This window comes from Neovison vison, chromosome X (assembly GCF_020171115.1).
Source record: "Neovison vison isolate M4711 chromosome X, ASM_NN_V1, whole genome shotgun sequence".
NCBI classification, from domain to species: Eukaryota; Metazoa; Chordata; class Mammalia; order Carnivora; family Mustelidae; genus Neogale; species Neogale vison.
The window spans coordinates 104,872,608-104,886,239 of record NC_058105.1 but is presented as its reverse complement, the minus strand read 5'-3'; the positions used below and the strand labels follow the sequence as shown (position 1 = coordinate 104,886,239).

At 38.8% G+C, this 13,632-nt stretch overlaps 1 protein-coding gene across 7 annotated transcripts in view; it reads right to left on the bottom strand.

Moving 5' to 3' along the window:
• Positions 1-13,632, bottom strand: part of DMD (dystrophin) — a 1,990,807-nt gene that overhangs the window by 304,823 nt on the left and 1,672,352 nt on the right. For all 7 annotated transcript variants that reach the window (XM_044235639.1, XM_044235638.1, XM_044235634.1 and 4 more), the window contains one exon: positions 8,998-9,144. In XM_044235639.1, coding sequence (XP_044091574.1) covers positions 8,998-9,144 — 147 coding nt within the window. The remainder of the gene's footprint in view (positions 1-8,997; positions 9,145-13,632) is intronic.

The following is a 13,632-nucleotide window of genomic DNA, read 5'->3' as shown; positions in this document are numbered from 1 at the left end:
TCTGCTCGGCCGGGAGCCTGCTTCCTTCTCTCTCTCTCTCTGCCTGCCTCTCTGCCTGCTTGTGATCTCTCTCTGTCAAATAAATAAATAAAATCTTTAAAAAAAAAATAAAAAGAAACACTAAGATAGACTATAGTAACTTAGAATTCACTCTGTGGCACTGACCTTTAAACACAGCAATTCTGAGTTTCATAAGCCAGTTTCTTACAGAGTTACTTGTGGAGTAGGCTTTAACATTCAGCCTTTCGTATGGTCTGAAAGGGGGTTATTTCTAGAGGAATGTGCAGGGCAGGAGGAGAGGGGGAGGCTTTGGGGTGGAGATGTGGGAACAGCAGCCCTTTGAGTGCTGTGCATGACGTAGCATGGGAAATGGGAGAAGCTGCTGGCCCAGTGCTTCACACGCAGCAGGACAGTGGGAAAAGCAAAGAGGCAAAGAGCCAGGGCAAACAAGTGCCCCAAACAAGGCGGGGCGGAGGCAGGCTGCCCGGGAGGAGGGAGGTCTGGCTGCAGAATGAAGGACCCTTAAAAGAATAAAGAATTAATTGGAAAAATCGGGGGAAGGGCAAACATCGCTTGCAGGAGAAGAAAGAAGGGAAAAGAAAGCATGAGCGTAATGAAAGTTTTAAATACTCTTGATGATACGCGTGTTGCTGAAAAGGAATGAGCGGTACTAAGAAAGGAAAAGAAATACGGACATCCATAAAGCTGCTGTTTAAACATTTAACAGGGGCACGTGACATGTTTTAAAACAATACAATAGCTATATGGATTACCACAGTGGCTAACTTCACAGCTAGCAAAAACAGTTCCTGATGAAAACAAATCAGGAATTAAGGAGTACAGAGAGATCATGTAATCAGATAACCTGACTTCATGAAGGTCTGGATTCACTTTATAAAAGCTCGGAGAAAATTAATATGCCTTTCATTCTCTTCAACCGATAAATATTTCTTTGACTTCCACTGGCTTCATTTTGTATCCCATATAATTTTTTTTTTGGTAACATCCCCTACATCGTTCACTTTTCTCCCTCTAGTCCCACACATCGCAATGACCTTCCCCCCCCCACCGCCCACAACAGAGAATGCCCTTGAAAACTAGACTGTTCTTTGGAGTGTGGAGGCTGGACTCTGGAGCAGCTGGGTCAACCTTACTTTCAAGGTTACCTAGGCAATTGCAGTGTCATTCTTCTTAAATAACGTTCAGTTGGCTGTAAAAACACTGGAAGCCACAATGGCTGAGGTAAATGTCGGTAAGGTTGACAGTACGCATTGACCTCAGTGTGTTCTAAGGGCCAGAGCTATAGGCACGCATTCCTCATTCCTTCAAAGCTTTAAAGGGATTTGTGCACTTCCTTTTTATTTATTCATTTCTTTAAACAGAGATGAGGCTAAACATAAATGGTTGTTCTCTCCTCACTGAAAAGATGTTTTCTTAGAACTTAATTATCCTTTTTTTAATGGGTCATTCTATTCCTAATGTCAACAAATCCTTCTGTAAGCTAGCCTTCTCTAAAACAAACACATTCTCTCCTCTTTGTTCTCATTTCCTTCCCTTTCAGCTTTTTAAAAACTCCAGTCAGGGGACACATCAAACTTACCATTGTAGTTGAAATATTTTTACTTACAGTTTAGAATGCCTTAGGGTCATTTTTCCTACAGCGCTGCAATATTTTTGGATAGTGGATTCCAATATTTGCAAGCCCGTGGATCCCTTATTAACATTCCAAGAACTAGAGGGTCCCTACATGATGGAAGTACTACTTACATCTCAACAGATTCTCCCAGGACCTCGATAGAAAGACAGAATCACAGGGTTCACCTAATGCCTCCTACATCTTGGGGCGGGGGAAGGGTGGTGATGAGGGCATTTTAATGAGCTCTGCAGCGGAATCTCATCTATGCTAGCTTTTTGTTCTAGACCAGTACTATCCAAAAGAAACATAATGAGAGAGGAATGTGCCATTTTAAATTTTCTAGTAGACACATTAAAAAAAGTAAAAAGAAACAGTGTCCGTTGTTCTACTTGAAGCAACAGGCTCACTTTGTTCGTCTTCATGAATAATACCCAAGTATGAATAATCATAAAAACAAAAATGGGTGAAATCAATTCTGATGATATATTTTACTTAGCCAAATACATAAAAATATTATCACCTCAGCATGTAACCAGTATAAAAATATTTTATTTTTGGTGCCGAGTTTTTGAAACCTGATATGTATATGACACTTAACAACATCTCAATCCTACTAAAAGGAATCTACGAGAAGTTTCCCTTCACCCTCCTCTTTCTGCCTGGAATACAAGTTAAGGGCTTCGGTTTCCAGGTTGCTGTAGCACTGTAACACTTCTCTAATACAGAATTTTCTGCATGGCATTAGGCTTATTTTCCACAGTGTGACCATAAACTTTTTTCAAAGTATGTTACAGAAGACACTTTTTAAAATCTTTTAAGGTTGGCCGTATCTGGCCAACTTAATGTAGGACGATGGTTCTCAGAGTGTAGTCCCTGGATCAGCAGAATCAGCCTTACCTGGGAGCTGGCTGGGAAGGCAGAATGTCCAACTCCAGAGCTAGACCTACTGAATCAGAAACTCTGGAAGTGGATCCCAGTGATTTAATAAGTCTTTAGGTGATTCTGATGCTTATGAACATTTGAGATCCACTAATGGAGGAAAACACGTTTCCTTTGAGAATGGCCTCAGTCTCATCATTTTCTCCTGGGTTCTGAGGTCTAACCACAGGCAGAAACATTTTAAGTATTATTAAAGAAACAGCCAAAAAAGGACATGCTAAGAAGACATTGGTAGAAACAACGTTTGCCCAACCAAAGGGACTGAAGTCAGATATCCTCTCCTTACCCTCAGTTAGTAATAGGTCCACATTATTTGTAAGAGCAGATGGCATAGCTCACTTAGGCTCCCTGCCTAGAAGGGACCCCGTAATGCCAAATGCTTAGTACAGTAGCCTTAAAAATAAAGAAAAGAGTCTGAAGAAAATGCTCAAAATCTGTCAACACATTGAAAGGATCAAATCCTGTGCTCTATGATGAGAAGGACAAACACATATATACAGACAGCAGCCTGCTTTCAAAACCTATCTCACCAAAGCAAAAATCATAAGCTGCTCTGCTGGAATTTTTAATTTTTCAATTAAAACTCCGGTTAAATTTTTAGAAAACATAGCCATGCAAATATTTCTGTTGGCCAGCTACATATGATCCCATGTCCTTCCACAGTCCTACTCATCTTTGTTGATTATGTAGACCAAATTCTTGGTCAGAAAATACTGAAGAATTTATAAGTCAGAGATCTGAAAGGTACCACTTTTATAGTATTAGTGTCATAATAGCACATTTTTTTTATAACATGGAGAAAGAGTGAGGCATTATGGAAGTATTAAGAGAAAACCCATCTATAAAATTCTTCCCAGGATGGCATAAGCAGGAAAGGAGATTTTGGTTAGGATGTCCTTGGACCAGATAGGACAATTACAGTGTCTGCTAGGTACACAGGGATGTGCAAAAGATGAGGGTCTAGATCCTTGAGACAGAAAGTTAACATAGATGTGAAGATGGAGTATATAATTGTCTGCATGACTTTGGAAGAATCTTAGGAAACCTTTAAAAGCATACATAATTCATGATACTGTCCTTAAACAATTTAAAGAATATCATGCCTAGAAATATCTTCATGTTCAATATTTTTCAAGTGATTACATTGCAGACATCCCACAGTCAATAAAGCATGTACTCTTTATATTAAAGTGTATTTGCAGTTTCTGTTGCTCTTCATGAATTTACTCGTAATGCAGAGAAACGGTTAGAACATCCCCTAGCGGTACTTCCCTGGAGGAGAATATCCCCCATAGTACTGCTGCTTTTGCTTCAACATTAGAAAAGTTTATCATCAGTTTAATTTTCTTCCCATTTGGTTTTGATACTCGTTTCTATTGGGTCAAATATTAGCATTGGTTCTGCTTTCAGAACTAATTCATTAAAGTAGCTTTTGGTTGATTTTAAGATGGTTGCTGAGTTCTAAAGACAATGAAGAACCTGCCTCCTTAGCGCAGTAGGCAGCGCGTCAGTCTCATAAAGACAATGAAGAATGTAATGCTCTAATGTCTTATATTTGAAACTACCAGTGGGATTTTAAGGGGTACACTGAGCTGGGCTCATGAATCCATTGGTTCATAAAAGGGAGATTTCAAAGTTAATATCCCTGAGAATTATTCAAAAAAAGGGAGAAGCAGAGAAAGAGTGAAGTATTTCATGCCCATGATGCCCTAACTAGCTTTCAAGTATGACTCTGTGAAGTCCAAACTAAACAGGACTTTGAGAAGAGGAAACAGAAGGGGCCGTGGGGTGGTCACAGTTCAGAAGAGAGGATTCACACGTTGACTGACACTTACAAGCTTGTGACTGGGACCATGTCAGTTTCTATGTCTAAGCCTCAGTCTCCCTACGTGTAAAAAAGAATAGTGATAATATGTAATTATAAGTCATCATCATTATGTTATGAGGATTAAATGAGGGAATGTACATGAAAACTCCTCTTCACTACAAGGAATGACGGTTTCCTATGCCCAAAACACATTGTCATGTGGTCTAGGGCAAACATTTTAACCAGTGAGTCCACTCTGAGGCAGAAAATAGGATTTTATTCTGACAGAGTTTCAAACGGGGAAACCAGTGTCTCTAAACTTCTATTTGTGCATTCCAAATAAATTCAGAGCTCTCTTTACACTATTTTGATATATAGATAAATCATGACTGTGTCTTACTCTGCTGTTGATGTCATATATACATGTTTATCTGTTTCTGTCATTTTGACTGATACTACACACAGCTAAAAAAAAACCAGTATGGCTTTCTTTTAAAATAAAAATTAATGGGTTGTCTAATTAAACCCAGGATATTCTGGTATCAAGTAGATAGAGCCTGGTGCTGTGTAACTCACTTTCTTCTATTACACTACTTTGCCCAAATTTAAGAGGTTTTCTTAGGTTTATATGTGCCTTCCCACTACTCCAACTCTCTATTTCTTAATTTTTTTTCTGTCTCAGTAGACAAAGAAGCAGAGATGAATTTGTACTAATTTTTTTATCAAGATGTCATAACTGACATAGCATTGTAAACAACTAAATTTTTTATTTTTTCTAGAAATAGAATGTCATAATGATGATGGGCTCCAGCTTCCCTCCACAGATGGTAGGTGATTCTTTGGTCAGTTACATTCTTCTAACTATAAAATGTTGTTAACAGGCATATGATTTGCTCTGCCAGTAATGTGGATGAAGTTATTTGATGTGAACCTCATTTCTTTGCTTTGTTCACTTTCTGAACAAGGACTCCCATTTATAATATAGCAGGTTGGTTACAGTTATGGTCAAAGAAAAAAAAATGGAATCCACTTGACTCAATTATGTGCAACCCTAAACCTTGGATTCATCAGCTTTCTGCTGAAAACACTTTTCAAGCATTATCCTTAAGGTCATTTCCAAAAATAGCAACATGTGATATTTGCCACAACAAGAGCATGTACCATGAACTCATCGAGCTGTTTAGTATGAGAAAGCTGTGTATATGTGGGCTTGGAATGAGGGGTTTAAAAGTTAAAATGAAAGAAGGAAAAACACAATTCCCCATGAGCCACGTCTATAACATGAATAGAGGAAGCCACTGTATTGATTCTAAACTAAATTTTGTCATATGCATATCTCCTCCCCAGATATCCAGAAATAGAATCATAGGATTGAGCTAGATATGACCTGAGTCCAAATGGATTGCCTCATTTTATAAATGAGGGAATTAAAGCTGAGGGAGGATAAAGGCTTTTTCAAGATAACATGGTCAAAGAATGAGCTTCAGTTTGAAGTCAGGGCTAATACTATTCGTTCTAGTCCTTTTTTTTTTTTTTTACTACATCAACTCCTTTAATGTACTTCCCTATAATTATAACCAAGTCCTTATTCATTCTAAGGAATGAGCAAAACTTAGGCTATTAATATTTTCTCATACTTTACATCTAAATAAAGAGTGCTACTATAATGGCTCACTTAGTACTGATCTTTAAAAACTTCCCTTATCAGGGCACTTGGGTGGCTCCATCGGTCAAGTGACTGCCTTTGGCTCAGGTCATGATCATGGGGTCCTGGGATCAAGTTCTGCATCAGGCTCCCTGCTCAGCAGGGAGTCTGCTTCTCCCTCTGATTCTCCCACCCCCATACTCTCTTTCTCTCTCTCTCAAATAAATAAATAAAATCTTAAAAAAATTTTCCTTATCAGTCATAATCTTTTGATCTCATCTATAACCTTAGGTGCCACGATCATAAATCTCATACCATATTCTGAAGGCAAATGTAGCATTTGGCTCTTTTTTTTTTTTCAAAGATTTTCTTTATTTATTTGACAGAGAGGGAGAGAGAGAGCATAAGCAGGGGGAGCAGAAGAGGCAGAGAGAGAAGCAGACTCTCTGCTGAGCAGGGAGCCTGATGCAGGGCTCAATGTCAGGACCTTGGGATCATGACTTGAACCAAAGGCAGATGCTTAACCGACTGAGTTACCCAGGCACTCATCATTTGGTTCTTCAAAAGAAATTTTAAGATACAGTTCAAGAGTGCTTAAAGAGAACAAATGTGGCCACTGCTTTTCCCTGGACATTTATTACTTTCCTTACTTATGCTTAAAGTGGAAAACATACTCTTCTAGTCCCGTCCACTTATTTGTGGAGAATAACAAATAACATAGAGGACATAGGGAGATGGAGAGGAGAAAGGAGTTGAGGGAAATTGGAAGGGGAGGTGAACCATGAGAGACTATGGACTCTGAAAAACAATCTGAGGGGTTTGAAGGGGCGGGGGGTGGGAGGTTGGGGTACCTGGTGGTGGGTATTAGGGAGGGCACGGATTGCATGGAGCACTGGGTGTGGTGCAAAAACAATGAATACTGTTACGCTGAAAAGAAATAAAAAAATTACTAAGGATGAAGTTGATAAGGTTTTAATAGTACTTAGCCACTATGAAACTAATAGACATAGAAAGGCATGTAATTGCTTAGCTATATTGCTTGCTTTAGTCAATGTCTCTTATAACAGTCTATCATACAAATATTTTGAAACTATCCATCACAACAAGAATTACATTATAGGAGATCTCAAGAGGTCTTGAATTTGGAACTTGTTTTTATGAAAGATCTAGCAATTCTTCAACAGGATTTTCAATCACACTGCTAAACGGACTGTCAATATAAAAAGTTATCTGCTTTATCATTTTTTCCTATTAAAACACTGAAAACAAATATTTTTAAACTCAGTTTCCTCTCTGTTCTCAGAAGCATAATGTCTACACCCTATGAAACTGGAGAGGGAGACAAAACAATTCTCTAATTCCATAGTAAAATCAGTTTGAGGGTTTTGGGGTATTTTACACAGTGTCCCTCACATGGGGAACACAGAGACACACACTACATTTTCTGAGTTCTTATTATGAGCCAGGTACTGTACTAACAGCTCTACGTGAACTAATTTGTTTACTATTACAGCAAATATGTTAGAGACGAGAGAACTGACAATCAGAGAGGACAAGTGACATCAAGGTCACTCAGTAAGTTTGATTCCAAAACTTGTATGCTATAATAATAATAATCATTATAACTGCAATAACACCAAGAGCTAGAATTTATACAGCATTTACTATGTAACTATGTATACTGTTCTAAGCACTTCCCACATCTTTTGACTTACTTGTCCTAATAATAGACTGGTATTTTAGAAACATTTAATATCCACATTTTCTTCAGATGAGAGACTGAAGCACAGAAAGCTTAAATAACTTGCCCAAGGTCCCAAAGCTAGTAAGTATGACTTTGAGCATGCTTCTGGTCCTATATTTATTCAGCAAACCTATGAAAAACCTTCATATATAGGTTTGTGATAGGATGTTCTTTTTATATTTTTTTAAAAAGATTGTTTATTTTTGAGAGAGAGAGTGAGTACAAGTTGGGGGAGTGGCAGAGGAAGCAGGAGACGGTCCACGAAGCAGGGAACCCAACTCTGGGCTTGATCCCAGGACCCTGGGATGATGACCTGAGCCAAAGGCAGATGCTTAACCCACTGAGCCACCCAGGCGCCCACAACGTTCTTTTTCCCTTTTTTAAGATTTTATTTATTTATTTGACAGAGAGAGAGAGAGAGAGATCACAAGCAGGCAGAGAGGCAAGCAGAGAGAGAGGGGGAAGCAGGCTCCCTACTGAGCAGAAAGCCCGATGCAGGACGTGATCCCAGGACCCTGAGATCATGACCTGAGCCGAAGGTAGAGGCCTATCCCACTGAGCCACCCAGATGCCCCCACAATGTTCTTTTTTTTCCTTATTCTTCTTAAATTTATTTATTTATTTATATTGTCTCGGAATCATTTTTTTTTTAGTTTTTTTAAAAAAATTTCTTTTCAGCATAACAGAATTCATTGTTTTTTCATCACACCCAGTGCTCCATGCAATCAGTGCCCTCTCTAATACCCACCACCTGGCTCCCCCAACCTCCCACCCCCACCCCTTCAAAATCCTCAGATTGTTTTCAGAATCCATAGTCTCTCATGGTTCACATGTTCTTTTAAAAAAGATTTTAGAATATGTCTTATCATTGACTGTTATTTGAATTAGGATTCCAAAGATAAAAGATGTTTAAAGAATCCAAGCAATAATAGTACAAAGTAATTATATGATAGTAAATAAGTCCGTCTGTCATGATTCCGCACTATTTCCCATATTTATTGCAAGATATAGGAAAGTCTAACTTTAAGTTGTTTAAAAAAATTATTACTAGTAGATCTGAAAACATTTCTGTAGGAAGTTACTAAATAGTATAAAATACTCTACATTCACAAAATATTATCCAGAACATCACACAAAGAAACGACTTTTCTTGTACCTTACAAACAAGATTTAGCCATATATCCTCTTGTTGTATCAAGGAACTGCAATGCTCATAATGTGCCTACCTGCAGAAGTTTCCATCTGGTGTTCAGGTCTTCCAGGATGTTGAGGTTATATGGTGACAGCTGAATGCCCAACGTAGTGAGCTGACGAGCAAGGTCATTGACGTAGCTGACATTCTCTTTCAGAGGTGTAATTTCTCCTCGAAGCGCCTATATGAAATAGTCAAGTGCAAGTTGGAAAATGAGAACATTTAAAGCAAAGAAACAGACACATGGGAACTACAAGATATCTTTTTCTGTTTAGGGTGCAGTTAGTGACATTTGCTCTATTACATGCCATTGCAACTATGAACACTTGTGCATGGGTGAATAATAATAATAACTAATACTTATAGAGCATTTCTTAGGTGCCTAATCCTGTGATAAGCTCTGTCCACATAATGATAATTTTATTCCTACCAAGTAATCCTATGGGGTATAGTTGGAGAATTCTCATTTTACATGTGAGAAAACTACTTGCAGAGGTTTTATCTTGCCAAAGTTTCAATGGGTCAAAATGGAGGAACCTGGGATACATAACCAGGGTTGCTTGCCTCCAGAGTACATATTCTTAGCTATTATACTATAACTTTCCAAAGTAATTCTGAATTGGCCAAGTAACAAAAAAATACACTGCTGGATTCTAAATTCTACTCATCATGCAACCAGAAATGGACCCTTTTTTTAAATAATAAAAATATATATTCAATCACAAGATACTATATTCACACTGTACCAACTGCATAATAAATAGATTCATTTAGAGATTAGGGTATTTTGTCAAGCCCTAGGAATGACTGGTCTCCTGGTATTTTAGTCCTTGTAGCAATGACTTAGGAGAGCTCCCAAGGGGCTTCTCTACTGTCTCTGAAGCACTAGAATGGGATTCTCTGATGCAATGCATCATGACGATCCAGTGAGTAGAAGAACCCTGTGCAGATACGGGGAGGATATTACCATGCATCATATCTACCCTATTGAGATGACATTTATGGATCTTTAACATGATGCATGATGTCCAAATGTTCCAATGAACAATTTCTAAGGGACAAATTCCCTCACTTAGGAGAACAGTTTGTGTAATGTAATGTCTATGTACAAGGACAACATCACTTACTCGGGTATATATGCTGCTTTGACTTGCTTGATCTGGGTAGGTGTTATTTCTCTGGTTCACTATGTTGATAAAACCACTGTTTACACTGACTTCATCTATGACCCTCCAATTCCCTCCCACTCTAAAGAGAAGGAGCCAGTATGTACATTCTAAATAAGAATGGCATTGTCCTATCAAATCAACCTCAATATCTCACCACTAAAATGTAGTATTGTATGGAATATAAGACTCTTTATATAGTTCTTAGACAATATAAGACATTGTGATAATCACTCTACAGAATTTAATGTTTTTTAAAAATAGGCATTAAGAATATTATATTAAAGAATCATGGGTGTCTTTTGGGAGCGATGGAAGTGTTCTGTAATGAGACAGTGGTGATGGTAGCACAACCCTGTGAATATACAAAACATTACTGAATTGCATACTTCAAAAGAGTGAGTTTAAATTTTATTTATGTATTTATTTAAAAGATTTTATTTATTTATTTTATTGACAGAGATCACAAGTAGGCAGAGAGACAGGCAGAGAGAGAGGAGGAAGCAGGCTCCCCACTGAGCAGAGAGCCTGATGTGGGGCTCGATCCCAGGACCCTGGGATCATGACCCAAGCCGAAGGCAGAGGCCTAACCCACTGAGCCACCCAGGCGCCCCCCAATTTTTTTTTTTTTATTAAGTAAACTGGACACCCGATGTGGGGCTCAATCTCATGACCCTGAAGTCAAGCATCACAGGCTCCACCAGCTGAGCCAAGTGGATGTCCCTGAAGTGTGAATATTATTGTTTGTGAATTATGTATTAATAAAAAATAAAAATAAAGGAAAACAGAAGAAATCTTTCTGTCTGACCATAGACATGAAAAAAAACCTATCTGATGTATTCATCTTTATTCAACTTCATGTCAGTGGAATGCTATAGGAATCAGTCAGAGAAAGTTTTTATAGGGATTGATAGTAAATATTATTATTCCATTGCCTTATGAATAAATATAGAGATTAAAAGAATCTCATGAATGGAGGTAAAATCCATCAATGTAAATTTGTATCTCTAAAAGGAAATGACCCATAATCACTTTGTTTTGTGTAATAAAAGGTTAGAAAACAGATTTATTTTATTTTATTTTATTTTAAGATTTTATTTATTTATTTGACAGAGAGAGATCACAAGTAGGCAGAGAGACAGTCAGAGAGAGAGAGAGGAGGAAGCAGGCTCCCTAAAGATTTTATTTATTTGACAGAGAGAGAGAGACAGCGAGGGCGGGAACACAAGCTGGGGGAGTGGGAGAGGGAGAAGCAGGCTTCCTATGAGCAGGGAGCTCGATGCAGGGCTCAATCCTAGGATCCTCGGACCATGACCTGAGCCAAAGGCAGACGCCTAACTGACTGAGCCACTTAGGTGCCCGAGAACAGATTTATTTTAAAGATTCATTTGTTTGAGAGAGAGAGAGAGAGTGTGTGTGTGTGCACACGTGCACATGTATGCGGTGGGGGGTAGGGATCCTGAAGCTCAGCAGGGAGTCCTATGTGGGGCTTCATCCCATGACCCCCGAGATCATGACCTGAGCCGAAATCAAGAGTTGTTGACTTAATGGACTGAGCCACCCAGGCGCCTCTAGAAAATGGATTTCTTAAATGTCAATGGAAAAACCCGGACAAGGGCAATAATTACAAATGGAGGCATTCTCTTCTGGATGATAACATCTGTTTCTGGGAACCATAAATAAAGATTATATGAGTGGGAACTGGAAATGGGAAAGCATTACAGAGATGGCATGCAGCTAGTCCGAGTCCAACAAAGGTGCAGGTTAACTCTGTCTGCTAATCATCTGTCTTCACCAGTGTGCCTCTCAGCCACTGAGTATCCAGCTCAGTCACGTGCAGATATCAGCTCCCTTTGGACTACATCATGCACATGTTCAAATGCCTTTTATTAGAATATTTGGATTTTCACTTCTTCCCCCACCCCCCACTCCGAGTCCCAGATACAGATTTTAATTCTCCATTGGTATTTTTGAAAATGCAGGTGATTAAAAATTAGGGTCCAGGGCGCCTGGGTGGCTCAGTGGGTTAAGCCGCTGCCTTCGGCTCAGGTCATGATCCCAGGGTCCTGGGATCGAGTCCCGCATCGGGCTCTCTGCTCAGCAGGGAGCCTGCTTCCCTCTCTCTCTCTGCCTGCCTCTCCATCTACTTGTGATTTCTCTCTGTCAAATAAATAAATAAAATCTTTAAAAAAAAATTAGGGTCCAGTACATATCATTAATCAGAACACTCACTCTCCTACCCACCCTGCCCCTGTCATCATGGGATCTGGTGGCTTCTGGTTGTTTTTTTTTTTTTTTTGCCCCCATCTAGCAATTACTGTAGACATTCTCTTAACTGGTCTCTACTTAAGACTCAACAGATTAGCCAGTCTTCATGCTTCTGTGAAACACAGTGACTGGGGCTTCCTACAGCCTCTAAATACAATGTTAGAGCTATCTTCTAGGGTGCACAGCCTTCAGCTCTCATTAGTAGAGTTCTCAGTTGTGTGTATGGTCTCGAACCTGATTTTGCTAGTTAGTATAGCAATTACATAATTTAATTAAAGATTTCACAAACCAAAGAAATTTAAGTCTAAGAGAAAATAAGCTATTATTTCTATGAAAACCAGATTAAACCCTTTAGAAAGGTGCTTTAAAAAGAACAAGAGAAGTAAATATTGTTCAGCTGGGTGTAGACAAGGCAACTGTAAAAGATTAGGAAAATAATCTGAAAAATTTAGAAGGGTTCTGTATTCAGAATGCCTTTCATGTTTCCTGATGTGCTCTGTCTACATGAAAGAAACTGGAACTGGAAATCACAAAGTCTTCATCATCAGTGTGATTTATGGAGAAGTCTAATCAGTGAATCTACACTTAAAGAAGAAACCTTCACACAACATTAAAATCCTGGTTGACTATTTTAAGATCGAATAAAATGTTTAAGACATACTTTTTTACGATTCCCTGATTGAACTGACTTTTTCAATTAACTATTGAACTCTAGGTTCTGAGCTGGAACAGAGGAAATCTATGATAAATTTTACTACCACTCCCTGACAACCACCACTACCACTACTAGTATTATCATTAACGAAGGGGTCAAAAGTCATATGTTTAGTTTAATCTGGATTACATTTCTGTTAGGATCAAAGGAAGCTTTGATGTGGGCAAGGAGAAGGTCAGTTGGTAAAGTGATCATTTGGTTGGAAGTTTCACCCTCGAGGGATATCACAATAGGACATAGCAGAATGAAAATCTTTAGCCAGCTAGGAATCATCAGGAGGGCACTAAGCCCATGAGAACAAAGGAAAAAAGGTAACTGCAGGTAGAAGAGAGGAAGAGAAAAAGGAGGTAGGACAGTGTCTGTGTCAGCCTCTACTTTGGCATCTTACTTAGGTTCCTGTGGCACTTCTGTACCCCGTGATATGGAAGTATGGGGAAGTATGGGGATGGCTCACTGCTGTTGTAGAATATCAATGCCTAGAAGTGTACTAAGTAAGAAATATGGCTCCCTAAACACCAAA